At 39.5% G+C, this 19,582-nt stretch overlaps 1 protein-coding gene across 5 annotated transcripts in view; it reads left to right on the forward strand.

The window, feature by feature from the left end:
* KDM4C (lysine demethylase 4C) overlaps positions 1–19,582 on the forward strand; it is a 400,301-nt gene that overhangs the window by 319,435 nt on the left and 61,284 nt on the right. For 4 of the 5 annotated variants that reach the window (XM_020904553.2, XM_020904560.2, XM_070480464.1 and 1 more), the window contains one exon: positions 11,024–11,209. The exons of the other annotated variant lie outside the window; for it this stretch is intronic. In XM_020904553.2, coding sequence (XP_020760212.2) covers positions 11,024–11,209 — 186 coding nt within the window. The remainder of the gene's footprint in view (positions 1–11,023; positions 11,210–19,582) is intronic. 5 annotated transcript variants of the gene reach the window in all.

Consider the following 19,582-nt stretch of genomic DNA (forward strand, 5'->3'; position numbering starts at 1 on the left):
CCATGGCTGATTCATATCAATGTATGGCAAAAACCACCACAATATTGTAAAGTAATTAGCCTCCGATTAATAAGAATAAATGGGGGGAAAAAAGTGAAAAAAAAAAAAGTATTTGTGCCTCTTTTGGAGGCTTATTTATGGAAGCAAAAGGATCACAAAGTTGACAAAACAACAATGAAATCATATTACAAGTCATATTAACAAAAAAAGGGAAGGGGATGTGCTTTGAACCTTTAACTCCTTCACAGCTCATCATTTTTTGATGCCCTTTGCCAGGCCGTGCATGCTAAGAATCTAATGATACACAAAGCCTCATTGCCAGATACTTCATTAATTCCTCAACTCATTAGGAGCCTTAATAGCCTATGCCATTGGAATAAGTATGGAAATCCAGTCCCCCAAGAAAGTACAGTGCTCTATAAATCATATGCGCCTGAGGATTCTCTCAGCCCTTGACACAGCAGAATAGATGGAAAAACATTATACGTCCTGAATTTCCTTATACTCGAGGCTCTCAGAATAATCGGCACCCCTTAACTTTTTTTAACCCTCCAACCCAGTGTGTGATCCCTGGGTCAGCAGCAGCAGTGTCAGTAGCAACTTGTCAGAAATGCAAATTCCATAGCCCTAGCCCAGACACACAGAAACTGAGGGTGGGGCCCATGATCTGTGTTTTAGGCAGGCCTCTCAGTGATTCTGAAGTCCTCTGACATCGCTGGTGGCACAGTTATGTGTGGAATCTTTTTTCGCTGATGAGGAAACAGGTGAGCAAGTTTATAACTTGATCAAAATATACTTGCTTAGATTTAGGTGAATTCAACATTGAGCAGCTCTTATGCCCCAGGCATCCTTTCTAGAAAACCATAAAGGCGGATGACACCTTATCATTGTCACTCTCTAGGGTCCTCTGTGTCAGCACTTTCCTGTTATGCTGTGTTGGTCTTCCTTGGCCATCAGCACCTCCTCCACTTGTTCAGGAGCACCCCAAGTGATGACCCTCTAAGTTGCATCATTGGGTTTCTCAAACCTCTTATTGTATTCCAGAAATTGGCTCCTCATTCCTTTCCCAGTGGGTCACCGGCACATCAGAGAGGAACTGCAGGAAGAACAGCCCTGTCTTTCCAAACCTTCTATGCTTTTAAGTGCCTAGCAATCTTACTGTTCACAAGTTCTCTCAATCCCCATCCCTCTAGAAATTGGTGTCACCTCAACCTTCTTCTATTTTAAGACTTAAGCAGAGTCTTTAGGGTTTTCTATGTAGAGGATCATGTCATCTGCAAACAGCGAGAGTTTCACTTCTTTTCCTATCTGGATTCCTTTTACTTCTTTTTCTGCCCTGATTGCTGTGGCCAACACTTCCAAAACTATGTTGAATAGGAGTGGTGAGAGTGGGCACTCTTGTCTTGTTCCTGATTTTAGGGGAAATGCTTTCAATTTTTCACCATTGAGGGTAATACTTGCTGTGGGTTTGTCATATATAGCTTTTATTATGTTGAGGTATGTTCCTTCTATTCCTGCTTTCTGGAGAGTTTTAATCATAAATGGATGTTGAATTTTGTCAAAGGCTTTTTCCTGCATCTATTGAGATAATCATATGGTTTTTATCTTTCAGTTTGTTAATGTGGTGTATCACATTGATTGATTTGCGGATATTAAAGAATCCTTGCATTCCTGGGATAAAGCCCACTTGGTCATGGTGTATGATTTTTTAAATATGTTGTTGGATTCTGTTTGCTAGAATTTTGTTAAGGATTTTTGCCTCTATGTTCATCAGTGATATTGGCCTGTAGTTTTCTTCTTTTGTGGCATCTTTGTCTGGTTTTGGAATTAGGGTGATGGTGGCCTCATAGAATGAGTTAGGAAGTTTACCTTCTTCTGCAATTTTCTGGAAGAGTTTGAGTAAGATAGGTGTTAGCTCTTCTCTAAATTTTTGGTAGAATTCAGCTGTGAAGCCATCTGGTCCTGGGCTTTTGTTTGCTGGAAGATTTCTGATTACAGTTTCGATTTCCTTGCTTGTGATGGGTTTGTTAAGATCTTCTATTTCTTCCTGGTTCAGTTTTGGAAAGTTATACTTCTCTAAGAACTTGTCCATTTCTTCCAAGTTGTGCATTTTATTGGCATAGAGCTGCTGGTAGTAGTCTCTTATGATCCTAGATGACATGATCCTCTACATAGAAAACCCTAAAGACTCTACCAGAAAATTACTAGAGCTAATCAACAAATATAGTAAAGTTGCAGGATATAAAATTAACACACAAAAATCTCTTGCATTCCTATACACTAACAATGAGAAAACAGAAAGAGGAAATTAAGGAAACAATACCATTCACCATTGCAACAAAAAGAATAAAATACTTAGGAGTATATCTACCTAAAGAAACAAAAGACTTATACATAGAAAACTATAAATCACTGATGAAAGAAATCAAAGAGGACACAAACAGATGGAGAAATATACCGTGTTCATGGATTGGAAGAATCAATATTGTCAAAATGGCTATACTACCCAAAGCAATCTATAGATTCAATGCAATCCCTATCAAGCTACCAACGGTATTTTTCACAGAACTAGAACAAATAATTTCATAATTTGTATGGAAATACCAAAAACCTCAAATAGCCAAAGTAACCTTGAGAAAGAAGAATGGAACTGGAGGAATCAACCTGCCTGACTTCAGACTATACTACAAAGCCACAGTCATCAAGACAGTATGGTACTGGCACAAAGACAGAAATACAGATCAATGGAACAGAATAGAAAGCCCAGAGATAAATCCACGAACCTATGGTCACCTTATCTTCGAAAAAGGAGGCAAGGATATACAGTGGAAAAAAAGACAACCTCTTTAACAAGTGGTGCTGGGAAAACTGGTCAACCACTTGTAAAAGAATGAAACTAGAATACTTTCTAACACCATACACAAAAATGAACTCAAAATGGATTAAAGATCTAAACGTAAGACCAGAAACTATAAAACTCCTAGAGGAGAACATAGGCAAAACACTCTCCGACATAAATCACAGCAGGATCCTCTATGACCCACATCCCAGAATTTTAGAAACAAAAGCAAAAATAAACAAATGGGACCTAATGAAAACTTAAAAGCTTTTGCACAACAAAGGAAACTATAAGCAAAGTGAAAAGACAGCCCTCAGAATGGGAGAAAATAATAGCAAACGAAGCAACAGACAAAGGATTAATCTCAAAAATATACAAGCAACTCCTGCAGCTCAATTCCAGAAAAATAAATGACCCAATCAAAAAATGGGCCAAAGAACTAAACAGACATTTCTCCAAGGAAGACATACAGATGGCTAAAGAACACATGAAAAGATGCTCAACATCACTCATTATCAGAGAAATGCAAATCAAAACCACAATGAGGTACCATTACGCGCCAGTCAGGATGGCTGCTATCCAAAAGTCTACAAGCAATAAATGCTGGAGAGGGTGTGGAGAAAAGGGAACCCTCTTACACTGTTGGTGGGAATGCAAACTAGTACAGCCGCTATGGAAAACAGCGGAGATTTCTTAAAAAACTGGAAATAGAACTGCCATATGACCCAGCAATCCCACTCCTGGGCATACACACAGAGGAAACCAGATCTGAAAGAGACACGTGCACCCCAATGTTCATCGCAGCACTGTTTATCATAGCCAGGACATGGAAGCAACCTAGATGCCCATCAGCAGATGAATGGATAAGGAAGCTGTGGTACATATACACCATAGAATATTACTCAGCCATTAAAAAGAATTCATTTGAATCAGTTCTAATAAGATGGATGAAACTGGAGCCCATTATACAGAGTGAAGTAAGCCAGAAAGGTAAAGACCATTACAGTATACTAACACATATATATGGAATTTAGAAAGATGGTAACGATAACCCTATATGCAAAACAGAGAAAGAGACACAGATGTATAGAACAAATCAAAACATGTATATTATCTAGGGTGAAACAGATCACCAGCCCAGGTTGGATGCATGAGACAAGTGCTCGGACCTGGTGCACTGGGAAGACCCAGAGGAATCAGGTGGATAGGGAGGTGGGAGGGGGGATCGGGATGGGGAATACATATATATCCATGGCTGATTCATGTCAATGTATGACAAAAACCACTACAATATTGTAAAGTGATTGGCCTCCAACTAATAAAAAATAAAAAAATAAAATACTAAAGCAAAAGAAAAAAAAAGACCTTAAGCAGATGATAGAGAGGTTCTTTCCCACAGCAGACAGAGTGTCCAGCCCTGGCCCTGTGTGAGTAACTCTATTTAAAAGAGGATACAGAATCCCTGTCAACAAAGGATAAGAGTAAAAAACACTTAACATTTAGCTTCCTCTTAATAGCTACTTGCCTAGTCCAGGTCCTTATCATCCTGTGGTTTCATAGCAGTATCTTTCTCCACCAGTCTGTTCTTTATCCACCTTGCTGTTAGAATAATGTTACTTAAATAATAACCCTATCATTTCACAGCTCACTTCAAATATGTGCCTATGGCCTATTGCAGGGGTCAGACACTAGGGCCTGTGCTTGTTATAAATAAAATTTTATTGGAACATGACCATGCCCATCAGTTGTGTTCAGTTGCTCAGTTGTGTCCAACTCTTTGCAATCCCATGAACTGCAGCACGACCATGCCCATCATTTGTGGATTATCTGTGGCTGCTTTTACACTGCAGCTGACCCTTGAACAACATGGGTTTGAACTGCATAGTCATGTATCTGTGGATTTTTTTTCATTACATATATTGGAAAAATTTTTGGAGATTTGTGTCAATTTGAAAAAACTTGCAGATGAACCACGTAGTTTAGAAATACGGGGAAAAATTAAGGAAATGTTAGGTATGTCATGAATGCATAAACTATCACAGATACTAGTAGATGCTAGTCTATTTTATCATTTACTACCATTAAATATACAGAAATCTATTATAAAAAGTTAAAATTGATCATATGTTGGCACTAACACAGACCAAACACAAACCCCACCCATTACACTAGGCTGTCATAAGGCAATCATATTATTACTTCTTCATTATTAATTCATGAATCATTATACTTGTAAATAAATATGAATGTTTTAAACATTGTATTTTAATTTTTGATGCCTAGTGTTAGTGATGCAATTAACATCTACAGTGTTTCATGTCATAGGAGACAATTTGGTGTAGGTACTGACAAACAATTCATCTTATTAACACATGACATAATCTTCAGTCAGTTCAGTTCAGTCGCTCAGTCGTGTCCAACTCTTTGCAACCCCAGCACGCCAGGCCTCCCTATCCATCACCAACTCCTGGAATTTACTCAAACCCATGTCCATCGAGTCAGTGATGCCACCCAACCATCTCATCCTCTGTCATCCCCTTCTCCTTCTGCCCCCAATCCCTCCCAGCATCAGGGACATGGAACAACAGACTGGTTCCCGATAGGAAAAGGAGTACATCAAGGCTCTATATTGTCACCCTGCTTATTTAACTTATATGCAGAGTACATCATGAGAAACGCTGGGCTGGAAGAAGCACAAGCTGTAGTCAAGATTGCCGGGAGAAATATCAATAACCTCAGATATGCAGATGACACCACCCTTATGGTAGAAAGTGAAGAGGAACTAAAGAGCCTCTTGATGAAAGTGCAAAAGCAGAGTGAAAAAGTTGGCTTAAACCTTAACATTCAGAAAACTAAGATCATGGCTCTGGTCCCATCACTTCATGGGAAATAGATGGGGAGACAGTGGAAACAGTGTCAGACTTTTATTTTTTTGGGCTCCAAAATCACTGCAGATGGTGATTGCAGCCATGAAATTAAAAGACGCTTACTCCTTGGAAGGAAAGTTATGACCAACCTAGATAGCATATTAAAAAACAGAGACATTACTTTGCCAACAAAAGTCCATCTGGTCAAGGCTATGGTTTTTCCAGTGGTCATGTATGGTTGTGAGAGTTGGACTGTGAAGAAGGCTGAGTGCTGAAAAATTGATGCTTTTGAACTGTGGTGTTGGAGAAGACTCTTGAGAGTCCCTTGGACTACAAGGAGATCCAGTCATTCCATCCTAAAGAAGATCAGTTCTGGGTGTTCATTGGAAGGACTCGTGCTGAAGCTGAAACTCCAGTACTTTGGCCACCTGATGCGAAGAGTTGACTCATCGGAAAAGACATAATCTTAAGTATGGATAAATAGAGTGCAGTACTGTAAACATATTTTGTCTTCTTTATGAGTATTTTAATAATGTTTTCTCTAGTTTATTTTAAGAATATATAAACATATAACATACAAGATAGGTGTTAATCAACTATTTATGTTATCATTAAGGCTTCAGTAATTTATTATTAGTTCAGTTTTGGTTGAGTCAAAAGTTACTTGATATTTGACTGTGCAGAGGTTGGATTGGTGTCCCTAATCCCCACATTGTTCAGTTCAACTACACAGTGTAGAGTTGAGTAGTTGCAGCTGACACTGTCTGGCACACAAGCCTAAAATATTTATCTGGCACTTTTAGAAAAAGTTCACTACCCTAGTCTATAAGATAAAATTTAGTCTGTTTACACTTAACATACTGAATGATTGGGTTTAGTTCTGCAAATTTCCAGTATGCTTTTTCCTTTGCTTCCACCCATTCTGTGTTTCTGTTTCTTTCTTTTCATGTCTTTGTTTGAATTTATTATTTTTCCTTATTCTGTTTTTTTTTTCACTTTTGGCACTTTTACCCTTTTTCCAGTCAATTCAAGAACATAAGAACATTTAGTGTTTATGTCACTCCATTTTTACCACTTCTGCCATACATGCTGCTGCTGCTAAGTCACTTCAGTCGTGTCCGACTCTGTGCGACCCCATAGATGGCAGCCCACCAGGCTCCCCCGTCCCTGGGATTCTCCAGGCAAGAACACTGGAGTGGGTTGCCATTTCCTTCTCCAGCGCATGAAAGTGAAAAGTGAAAGTGAAGTCACTCAGTCGTGTCCGACTCTTAGCGACCCCATGGACTGTAGCCCACCAGGCTCCTCTGTCCATGGGATTTTCCAGGCAAGAGTACTGGAGTGGGGTGCCATTGCCTTCTCTGCCATACATGCTACAATCATCATCTATTCAAATTCTCTTTGTATTTCAAACCCAGAGGACATTACTATTATTGTTTATAAAGTCCGTATTCATTTAGATTTATCCACATATTTAGCTTCTTGGTTAATCTTTAGTTCTTCTTGTATACTTCTGATCCTTGACTGTGGGGAAAAAGATCTGTTTGCCCTAATGTTTGAAAGAAAATTAGGCTGGCTGTAGACCTAATTTAATTTTCCTCTAGACATTGGAAAACATTGTTTCATTGTCTTTTAGCACTCACTGTTGCAGACTAGAGATCTTATGGTAATCTGATTTTTCTCTTTTATTCTTTGGAAGATTTGGGAATTTTCTCTATTTATTTGGAAATCTAAGATGTGTTTAGGTTATTTAAAAAAATCAGTCCTACTTGTTGGGCCTTTTTTCAGGTCAGGATTGTTTTCTGTTATTTTCTCTTTTTCTGTTCATCTAGAATGCCTCTTAGAGAGACAATAGAACATCTGGATCTCTTTTCCATACTCCTTAGCCTTTGTGCTTCATTTTACTTCTTTTTGATCTTTTCTTCTGTGTTCTGTACAATCTCTGGGCTCCATCTTTCAGTTGCTAATTTGATCTTCATTGGGTTCCATTCCAGAATTTGGCACATCTTGTTTTTTTTAACAATAATATTTTTAATATTAGAACTGTAACTTGTTACTGTTTTTGTTTTTTAGTTGATGGGATATAGTTTGGAATCTCTATCATAATATGTACTATATCTCTTTTAACTAATCTTCTGTTTCCCATTACCTGATTCCTTAGGCCAACTCTTCTATAAGTATAGCACTTCTTGTTCATGGCATTTTTTTCCTTCAAGTGTTTGTGATTTTTAAAGTATATGATTGTATATGCACCCTGGTTGCATACTAGGGTGCACTTTTTTTTCTCTTAGCCCAAATGAGAATCTACTTGTCCTACTGGCGAACGATAGCTCAGGTACTTGGGTTCAGATCAGATCAGTTTACTTCACCTGCTGGTGATGAGTGGGGGCAGGGTGGACCATGGAGCTGGCTTGGAAGTGGGTCACTTGTCTTTTTTTTTTTAACCCATTGGGAAAGATTTTAATTATTTAAATTTTTAATAAATTTAATTATTTTAATTATTTGCTTCTACTCTTGGCATTGGCCTTGCCAGAACTGCCTCCTCAGAGATACCTAGGAATAGTTTTTACTGAGGCTCTTGTCCCTGGAATTAAGTGCTCCTTTTTTTTGTTAGTTAGTGCTATTGTGGTTTCATTCTTTTTCCTATCTCTTTATTTATTTAGGGTTTGGGACTGGAGAGTTTATAGCAGGGGCTAAGTCTTCTATCTTGATCTAGTCAGCGTTGCATTTCTTTAAAGCCTTCTTTCTTCTGTTGCCCACAAGCATACCCTCATTGCACTGGTCATTCTAGTTCCATATGGCATTTTGTTTCTACTTCTTTCATAGTACTTAATTTTATTCTAATTTGAAACATTCTAGGAAGTGTCTTATGTATCCTCATCTTTACCTTATTGAGTTAAATTCCATAGCCCAGCAGTGCAGTTGTCAAATTGCCACAGATGCTTCAGCCAGCGTAAAGAACAGTTGGTTTAGTAGCAAGCAAGTGAAACTGTGATGTTGGAGAAGACTCGTGAGAGTCCCTTGGACTGCAAGGAGATCAAACCAGTCAATTCTAAAGGGAATCAATCCTGAATATTCATTGGAAGGACTGATGCTGAAGCTGAAGCTCTAGTACTTTGGCTACCTGATGTGAAGAGCCGACACATTAGAAAAGACCCTGATGCTGGAGAAGATTGAGGACAGGAGGCGAAGGGGACAACAGAGGACAAGATGGTTGGATGGCATCACCAACTCAATGGACATGAGTTTGAGCAAGCTCTGGGAGATGGTGAAGGACAGGGAAGCCTGGAGTGCTGCAGTCCATGGGGTCACCAAAAGTTGGACACCACTGAGTGACTGAACAACAACAAAAGTGAAACGGGTTCAGAAGTACTATGTAGACTGTACTACAAGATAAAAAATGGCTCCCCTACCAAGTTTTGCAGAATTCTCTGTCTCTGCAAGAACAACTTTAATGTTTAGGTCAAACTTCTCAACTCCATAAGTATCTTCTAAAGCATGGTATTACAGTAGTCTGCAGTTGTGTTGACTTTCTAAGGATCATGGATCTATCCTTAGAAATGACCCCATCCGGTCTTCCTGGGAAAGGAGGCATTTCCCTTACAAATTTCCAAGGATTGAGTTATTACTGAGCTTAAATGTATACTCTGTGTCTCCTTCCTTCTTTCTGGAGTTGCTGTTTATTGAGGAAGAATTGTAGAAGAGGCTGAGAAGCTTGGAGTTATCAACTCATTAATTAGCTAAGTCATAATACTCTTCCTTATTCTTGATTCTATTTAATTAGTAAAATAGGAAACAATTTCTCCTTTCATACATCTGTCAGTATCTGAATTTATTCAAACACTGACCTCACTGTGGTATGATTAGGCTCTTAAAAGATTATCTGATTATGCCTGGGGTTTCTGATATGAGGTCTTGCTGCCTTACCTGTCATCATATTTCAAATGGTTGGATTTGAGAAAAAAGATACCAGAATACTCAGAATTACCAGGAATATACTGAACCTAATACCAAGAATTTGCCAAAGAGATATCAGATGTTAAATAATGCTTTTATTCATATTATAATGGGTCTTATTTTAGTTCTTTGGGTAGATGAATCAAAATGACATGAAATAAAAGAAGAGGTCCAGTTGGAGGCCATTATTACACTGGGCAAGACACCATGGACCAAGATCGTGGCAGTTGGTGTAGATGAGTAGAGTGAAATCAGAGTAAGATTAAGGTGCAGAATCTATAAGACTGAAGATGCTGATCAGATATGAGGGCAAAGAGTTAGAAGTTTAGGACACACTGATTCCTGCAAGTCGGTGATAAGATATTACGGTCCTCTAAGGTCATTGAGTGCAAGTATCTTTTTTTGCCTCAGGAAAGAAAACGTACCTATAAAAGAAAAGCATTTTCACCAACATTTGGTCAGCTTACAGACTTCCTTTATCCGTAGGAAGGAACAGTTGAGCTTTTTGATCATTCTGTTTCTTTTGCTTTCTGAACCTGGTCCTACATTGTTCTACAACTCTTTTTTCCTAATTGTCAAGTATTAGTTCACAAATCTTGCATTTAGTGAAGCTGTTTGATTTTTTCCCATCTCTCATAACAAATGTACTGATAACATTTAGGGCTAATTGTATGCAATTTAATTTTCAGATTGTAGTAATTATTATTGCTGTTTTTATTTCCATTCTTCCTTTCCCAGGCATAGTCAGCTATAGTTATTCAACAAAATTATGCCCTTTGGGGTGATTTTCAATTTTCTCACTTTGGGAGGCATATTTTTGTTTCAGTCATGAAATGTTCAGATTTGGATTATTAAACACTTGAGCCTGTAGTTTCCACATTGGCCCATTTAACACTTTACATTTCCCTGTAAATAGAAACCTTAGCCCATCTGTGTGCTATTTGGGTATTTTTAATGACCTCATCTAATTTAGGAGAATATGTGCCTGTCTGATGTACAGAAAAGCCCGCCATGCAGGCGGTAAAAGAGAAGTAGCTTCAGAGTTCATGGATGATTTACAGGAGCAACCAGGGGGCCTTTTCCTCAACTCTCTGCATGGAGAAGCATGTGGAGAGGGGCTTGGCTTTCCTAACTGCAAGGAGTGTTTCTGCATATGTCTTATAGGATGTGGCCATACCGGCATGTTTCCTTGAAGGTATGTGGCTTGTATTGCCACAGTCAATTTCACCGCTAGGGCCCCTGGAGATCAGGCCTTGCTGATGTCATCAGTTTTCTTCCTCTCTAAAAGTTGTTATGCTGTGAAATGTGGAAATTTGCTGAGTTAACAGAGTTTGAATTGACAGTCTTTGTTTTAATCCTGCAGAAATGCATGTTCTGCAGACACCGGGTTAAGAAGGTCTCTGGAGCCTGCATCCAGTGTTCCTACGGGCGTTGCCCGGCCTCCTTCCACGTCACATGTGCTCATGCTGCTGGGGTGCTGATGGAGCCTGATGATTGGCCATATGTGGTGAACATCACGTGCTTCCGACATAAGGTCAACCCAAATGTGGTAAGGCCTGCTCTCCCTTTGCTGATGCCCAGACTGCATGTGAATCCCCTCCTGTATATCCCCCAAGTCTAGCTTGCTCTACTCTGTAATGTTACTCATTGATGATGTGTCTAGACTGTAAGTCTCTTGAGGGCAGGGATTATACATTATTTTTTACTAGTATTTGTCCCAAGACCTACTAGTGTCTGGCACATGCTAGATGCAGCACATATTTATTACTTGAATGAGTGAATGAACATATGAATGGATAAAACTCTTTGTGGCTATTCTGATTTGGGGTCTGTATACAGGACTGCTGGGTATGGTTGTACAGTTTATACACTGTACATATCCAGAATGAGGGGGAGAGCATTTCTGGGAAGAGACTGATGTGAAAACATCTCCGGAGATCCTGCAGTGTTTAATCCAGACACCTGTACACTCTGGTCTTGGGGGTTTATTTCCTCTCTTCTAGAGAAAAATAAAAAGCAGTAACACAATAAGGGGAGGGGGAGGATGGTCACAAACATTTAAGGATGTGCTGCCTGAGATGGGATAAGCTAGAGGCAGCACAGAGGCACCAGCAGGAGTAAGGACAAGCTCAGAAAAGCAGAAATGGAGAAGAGAAGTATACATGTCAGCATCTTCTGCCTTTTCCATTTCACTCAGGATTTAACCTGTAATTCAGTTTACCTGTCCTTGGTGAATGGACTCTTTCTTCTGTTTCAAAGGCTTAGAATAATTCAGACAGTGCAGAGATGGTTGCTATGCCTTGGCTAGCTTTCCTGATCACCATCATTGTCTGTGGCTTTCAGTGAGGAGGCTGAACCATCCTATTGACCCTCAGCTTCACCAATGTGCTGAAGGTCCCAGGAAGCTTGGCCACAGACTATTTGCAGCCTCACTTGCTTGTCCCATGTTTCTAATTAGCTCCTGTGAACAGCCTGTGGGCTGGGGAGCCATGACCCCTATACAACACATCTTTCAGCTTTTTGATTCCAGCAGCTTCTTCTGATGTCTTGAGAAGTACTTGATGTTTGTGGGTTGGGTCTTTGTGTGGATGCATGTGAATGTGCAAATGTAGAAAATGACATCACAAACTGTCACATCTAATTTAAAGTTATTTTCCATTGTCGTAGGCCTCAAGTTACATATTCATTCCTGTTTTTTCTTAATTTCTTTCTTGAGTTGGTGGGCTCTTGCTAAGAATAGTACATGTACTCAGCAGAAAACCCACTTCAGCAACTTTAAAAAATTACACTAATAACACATTGCATTACTGGCACTTTGCCATTTACAGTGCAGTCACGAACATTACCTCATCAGACGACTCATGAGGATACATTTTGAGATGTGAACCAGGTCACAGCCTCTGGACTCAGAGTTGTTGCTGCTCACTCTTACATTCTGCCAGGGGCACATGTACAACCTTGTGTGAGTTCTTCTCGCTGAGCCTCGGCTTCCTTGTCTACAATGGCATGCCCATCTTATCATGTGGTTTTCCGTCACCTCACACTGTAAGCCCTCAGAAGATGATAGTTGTGTTACTGCTTTCTCTTTTTTATTACTTCCACTGCCGCTGTTGCTGCTACAGTCTTGTGAACTGGACCACATGAGTAATACTATCCTCACTTCAAGGATAGGAAGCCCAAGTTCAGAGAGGTTCAGTTTTTTTGCCCAAATAGATTCAGTTAATGAGCGACAGGTGCTGGAATGTAAATATGTTTTCAGCCCATAGTCTACTGTTCGTTGAATTCCACACCCCAAACCTCAACTGGCACTAGAGGTGTTCATTTGAACCTTTGCTTGAGATCATATATTCCCTTTTTAATATTCCAGAGCTCTGTGGTTACTGATGATTATATTGAAGTTGCTATTAAAGAGATCCAGGTGTTTAATCAGGACCTCATTCTTCTTAACTCTGATGTGTTTGGTTTATGTTACTAATGTGTTTCATAAATGATGATGAAAGAGAAAATATTTGACTTTGAGGTGATTTAGAAACTACTCTTCCCCTACAGATCACTTTAGAACTTGGTATACTTTGTAAAGGGTGGGGGGAAAATCATATAATTTACAGCATTACATGTGGTGGGCTTTCTCTATGAGGAAAACATTTTAGTGTTCATAAATTGCCTTTGCAAAATTCTCTAGGTGGAAGTACTATGAACACTGGATTTATGAAATACATTCCTGGTAGCTAATACTTATCCATTATTCTTAATTAGCCTCTAGGTATGGATTCCTCCTAAAAATGTTTGACAACTAACTCGAGGGAATCCATAGAATCTGGCAACTTTGGTTAAGAGCATTGTAATTACCCTTATTGCATTAAATGTTCTTTCCTTTTTCAAGTGTAAAAAAATTGAACTTCACTCAAGTATCTCTTTGTGTAAGCTGTGAATGCCAGGGGATACACTCCCCAGAGTCAGAAGTGTAGTTTGTATGTGTTCTTGACCATGCTGAGATTGTTTGGTAGTAATAGGCAACTGCTGAATCATAGCAGTGAAAAAACTCTTGAGATGAAGTCCAGGCTAACTTGGCAACCCATCACAGGCATTTCTGGGAGTAGAGGATGCCTGACCAATTTAGGTGAAATGAAGTATAAAACTACAGTTACTTCAGTACTCCAGTTTTACTTTTTTTTTTTTGCTTCTTTCATTATTTGCTTTTTGCATCCAAAAGGACCATTTTAAAGTAAATTCGACTTCTCTTTTAATGCCATGAATTATTTTAAATATACTAGCTTATTCAGTGTTGTTGATCTTTGGGTATAAAATCACTCTGGATAATGGTACAAACATTTCATCTGACTTATTATAATACACTTTTCCATTGGACAGTAAGCATACTCTGTGGTTAGAATGATAGTATTTGGGAAAATAGGTAGCTTTCAAATTCTTTACTATTATTTACTTATGGATGTACTGGATCTTCATTGCCGCTTAGGCTCTGGGTGCCTGGGCTTCAGCAGTTGCAGACTGTGAGCTCAGTAGTCGGGCAGCCAGGCCTAGCTGTTCTGTGGCATGTGGAATCTTCCTGGACCAGGGGTTGAACCCTTGTCCCCTGCATCGACAGGTGGGTTCTTAACCAATGGACCACCAAGGAGTCCAGCTTTCAAATTCTTGAAGTAGAAAGGAGCATGTTATAGTAAGTGCACTGCTAGTCCCCCACCCCCACCCTCATCTCTGGTCCCTGTTATTTTAACCTAAATTTTAGTATATAGTTTTCAGTGTTTTTGTCAAACATATATTTTTTGACTGGTACCTGCTTTCTTGCAAGTAAGAGGTTTTATTCGTGTGTGCTTGTGTATGTGCACATGTGATAATGTCAGTAGTGTGTTGTGATACTTGACCATCCTTTGCCATGATCCACTGTGGCCTCTTTCTGGGCTCTATTTCTGAAGGTTCCATTGGATATATTCCTAACTCACTTACATGCATGTTAAACAGATGTTTGTAAGGAAAAGACAGAGAACACAATAAATGGTAAAAATGGTTTTGAAACTGGGAGCTTTGGAAGCATTTCTTATTCAAAGCAAACAATGAACTACTCATAAATTTTATACTTCCTGCAAAGTACAGCCACTGACTATCTCCTCACACCTGAGTTAACTAGACAGGTGTCCAGTGGAAGAGATGCCTGAATAACAAAAGGCAGCAGAGCTGAGAAAGATGGCATGCACAGATTTTTTTTTTCCAAGCAAATTACTCAATAAACCTTCATATTAGATATAGTGTTTGTTCCATGTGTGCAGTATTGGAGCTCCGGAATTTCTTGTACTTTATGTATTAATACATTGTAAAAAGCAAGGCGCCTCTAATACACAGTCTTATACAAGGTACATTGTTTTTATCTTAATACCCTCTCCTATCAAAGACATTTGAGAAATTTATTTCCTTTATCATTTTCTAAATTGTGGCTGCTAATGTGGAGATAGACACCTATTCCAAAAAAGAGGAAGAACTGAGTAGAGAAAACATCTTAGTGGTCAATTTTTTTTCCTGCTGTTTGGTGTATTTTTTCATTTTTTCTATTATTTTAGCTAGATCATTAGTAGATTTAACCAATGTTTTATCTTTTAAATTAGTACTCAGCAATCTATAGAAGCTGCTTGGTATAAATTTGTTGAAATAGCTCTCTAATGCTAGGGAATAGCTTAGTGGACAAAAGAGAGGTAGTATTTATTGAGCATCTTTTATCAAACATGTGTTACATATTTTATATGGGCACCTTTTTTCAAGGCAGTATTCTTGGTGTGGACATTGAAAAGTAATGGTTAATCTTGGCTTCTGTATCAGCCCCTCCCATTCTGAAAGGTTGTTTTGTCTCTGTAGCTCACCTTCATGTGCTATTCTGTGTAGTGTTCTTTGTTATAGAACTTGCATCCTTGCTCAACAGTTGCTAACTTTTTTCCCTGCTCATGTCTTCAGGTCAGCAGCCCAGGCAAGCTTCACTAAATCCTTCCCTGCCATCACTGTGCATGGCTCAGGACAGGAGGGAACACCTGCGTTGCCCAGGATTTGGTGAAGGACTTGGAGCAAGGCAGCCCTTCTGGTTAATCCATGCTTGTGTAACTAACCTTTGAGTGGTAATGGGGTGAGAATATCTGTCATCACTAACAATAATACCTTCCTTGATGTGCAGAACCAGTTCTCACCTTGCTAGTATGTGGAGCATTGGGTGATCAAGGCCCCTAAATTCTAAACCCTAAAATATTGCATAGCATATTATACTTTCAGTATTGGTTATTGAGAAAACACCAAATGATAAAAAAAAATATTAAGAAATCAGGAACACTTTTATATGAATTCATTACTTATAAAAAGGGTTTACAGTGTTTCAGGTTGATTATGGATTGATACAGAGAGACCTCACTCACTCACTCCCACTGTAAATTCCCACTCATGCCTTTGGACATCACCATGGGTTCCAGCCTTTTACGGATCCAGCAGGTACTAGTTGACTGTAATCTTCTTCTTGGTGCTTCTGTCACGCTGTGACCATGCAGAGTCAAAACCAAGCACTCTGATGCAGAAGCAAGGCTCTTGGTTGCTGTGCTCTATTCCCTAATAAGATAGGCTAAATAAAGATACAAGTAAAATGTTTTTAGAGTCCTTGGAAGGAAGTCACTAATTCTATCTGGGGCGGTCAGGTGGCTTCACAGAGGAGGTAACATTTGTGCTGGTTCTAAAAGAGAAAGGTTGAGTTTGCTAAGTTGATGTGTCAACTGCGTTGGAGCTGGCATTGGAAGGCCACAGTGAGGGGAAACCAGACTCTCACTTGTGACTAGTTCTCAATCATCTGGTTGTGTCTTGATTCAACTCATGGTATGAATCCATCTTCTTTTGGTTTTTTCTTTTCCATCCTTAAGTTTGGAGCTCCATCCTATGGCTTGACTCTGTCCCCTTCATGCTTTTAAAGAAAGAGAACCAGAATTTATTGTAGTTAACACTCCTGTTGGAGAAGGAAATGGCAACCCACTACAGTATTCTTGCTTGGAGAATCCCATGGGCAGAGGAGCCTGTTGGGCTGTAGTCCAAGGGGTCGCAAAGAGTTGGACGTGACTGAGCAACTAACACTAACGCTCATCTAACAATGATCTGAATGTTTTCATTTCCATAAATCCTCTTCGTCACCCTGATCTGCATGTCTTTGTGATTAACTGACGGTGTTTGGTGATTGTTGTTTTTTCTGTAACAATTGAGGTATTGCTAACCCCCTTTCTGTTCAGTTAGTAAAGTTTGTTATGACCAAATAACAAAGTCTTCTTAGACTTGTGCATAATAATCTGATATTTGTATATGGTTTGTTTCTTCTGTGTAAGTTGTTTTGGAAACATCCTTCTGAATTTGTACTGTTATTGAATAGCAGAAAGCATTCTAACCAGAGCAGAAAGAAGAAAGCAAAGGTCTGGTGTAAAAAATTCTTAGCAAGGGTTCAAAAAAAAAAAAAACCAGATAATATAGTGATTTAGGGGTGAGTGTGATCTTTCTAAATCAGACATACATTTCAAAAAGAAATCCCTCACCCTTTTATCAGTAGTAGTGTTTTGTTGAGCTCTCAATCCATGTATCCTAGATGACAGAACGTTAAGGCCAGATTTGCCTGGGAGGAGAAATATTTAACACAGACATTTTAGAATATTTACAGTTGGAACCAGTTTTTCCCTTGTTCACTTTATTAGGTAAAACCAGTGAATACAGTGTTTTTCTTAATTTTATCAAGAAAATTAAACATATCCCACTTCAAACTTCCATATTTTATTAATAACCCTCATTTTAATTTCCTGCTGCTATTTCTGTAGACATTTCCTGGGGAAGGGCAAGGTCAGTGATCATGGAGCTCTTCTCCTTCAGGCTTCCAGTCCATAGAAGAAGTGCTTCAGAGGCTCCGGAGCACAGTCTCCGGCCCTGGGGTTCCATTGTCTTTCCATCATCCCTGATGTAGTTAGGGAGACCCAGGGCATCTGTTGGAGGGACGTCATACCTTCTGCTGGGCCTGGTTGTGGGGCATAGAGGAAAATCCCACTGACACTCGCCCCACAAGCTCCCCACAGTGACTTCATGATCCCAGGCAGAGGCTCTTCTGCCTCCATGGAGCCATCTCCTCTAGCTTACCCTTCTGTCCCTCCATTTTCCAGTCCCTTTTCAGAGTCTAGTCACTTGGTAAGGGTCTTCATGCCAGTCCCCGCTTGGGCACCAGCTGCAGAGACTCCAGACCCATTTCTGCTGCTAATTAAAGTGTTTCAGGGGGAGTTTTGAATTTTCGGGAAGAGGTAACAGATGCCTCCATTGAAGATTCTAATTTTAATTCAGTCAAGGGTACAGAAACTAATCAGAAGGCGGAGACCATGCAGGCAGAAAAAGGCCAAGTGCCTTGGTGTGGCACCTCTCCAGCATACCATTCCCTAGTGGGCCGCCCCGTTGTGGCATCTGCATGTGACTGGCTACTGCTGTATCGAAGCAGAGCTGTAGTTTGCTACCACATAGTTGCACTATGTAAGGGGTTTATATTTCCATTCTGGAAAGATTTACCCTTAACAGTCTGGGCCTTTCCATTTAAGGAAAAATGTGCGAGCACCTGGCTCTTGAATCAGACTCATGATCAACAAGGCCACACTGTGATCCGGGGGCAGAAAGCAGAGTCAATTCCCAGTGACTCAGAACAATATCTCTGCCTTTAAGTATAGCATTTCTCCAGACTCTGATTCTTGTCCTTTATCCTTTAATCTGGTTGGGTTAAATAAATAAACATCATTTCAAATTTCCTGGAAGCATCAAAAGGCATTTGAAAAATGTTAGGACATAGGTTATATGCGATGCCTTATTTATTTTACAAGTAGACATGCTTGCTCCTAAGGGCCCGAAGAGCCCCTGAAATAACTCTGAAGCAGTGTTGGCTGCTGAGGTCTTAAGTGTATTGATGTGAGTGTTAGCCGTCACCCTCTGTGGAGCCCTGATTTCCAGGAGATCCCTTGTTCAACAGCCTTGGCTATCTTCTCTCTCAAAAATGTGGAAAGGAAAATTTTGCCTGAAATTTTTATTTAGCTTTGTAAAACTGCAAAATAATCCTGACTTAAAAAAGAAAAATTCAGGAAAATTCTGCATCTTGGTTACAACAGTTTGGTGTTTATCACTAAAGACTCATCAGAACCCCCAGGAAGTGCTTGTCATATTGTATCCCCACCCCCTCCCCCGAAGTGCATCGTGGGACCAGGGACCAGTCAGCCATTCTGCTGCAGGAGGGGCAAGTGCAGGAAGGACTGTTTACATGGGACCGTTGATACTTGACAGCTTCACGGGAACACACATACTGAGGGAAATCAAGTCTTGCACTCAAGAACCGCTTATCTGGTTACATTTTTTAGCGTAGGTAAGGTGTGTTTCTATATGAAACACTTGCTCAGCTTTTCACAGAATTATTTCTCAGGAAATTTTAAGCTTTTCAGCAATTTAATACTCCTTTAAAAAAATAATTAGGGCATGCATTATTGTCTGATAGCTTGTTAAGAAAATTAAGTAGTGACACTAATCCCATATTTTAACATTGGTATTACAGTCAAGCACCGTGGATACAGTAGAGAAATATAAATGGAATGTGTCAGCAGACACACAACAGCAAAGAGAATTTGACATTCCAACATCTTGTAAAGCATAAGAGGCAGGATTTTCAATTCCTTCATGTAGAAAACAGTAATTAGATGCCATAGTCATAATGAAATCCATAGATACTGACACAGTGTAATGAAACTATAGTTTAATGAGACTATTAACTGCAAGTAGTGGAAAAGGCACTTTAATAAGTTCCATCATTTTCTATCTAAAGGGCTACTCCCTAGGTCTGTGTTCTTTGTCCACAGTCACCAAACATGATGTATAAAGCTCTAAATTA

Source organism: Odocoileus virginianus, chromosome 18 (assembly GCF_023699985.2).
Source record: "Odocoileus virginianus isolate 20LAN1187 ecotype Illinois chromosome 18, Ovbor_1.2, whole genome shotgun sequence".
NCBI lineage: Eukaryota > Metazoa > Chordata > Mammalia > Artiodactyla > Cervidae > Odocoileus > Odocoileus virginianus.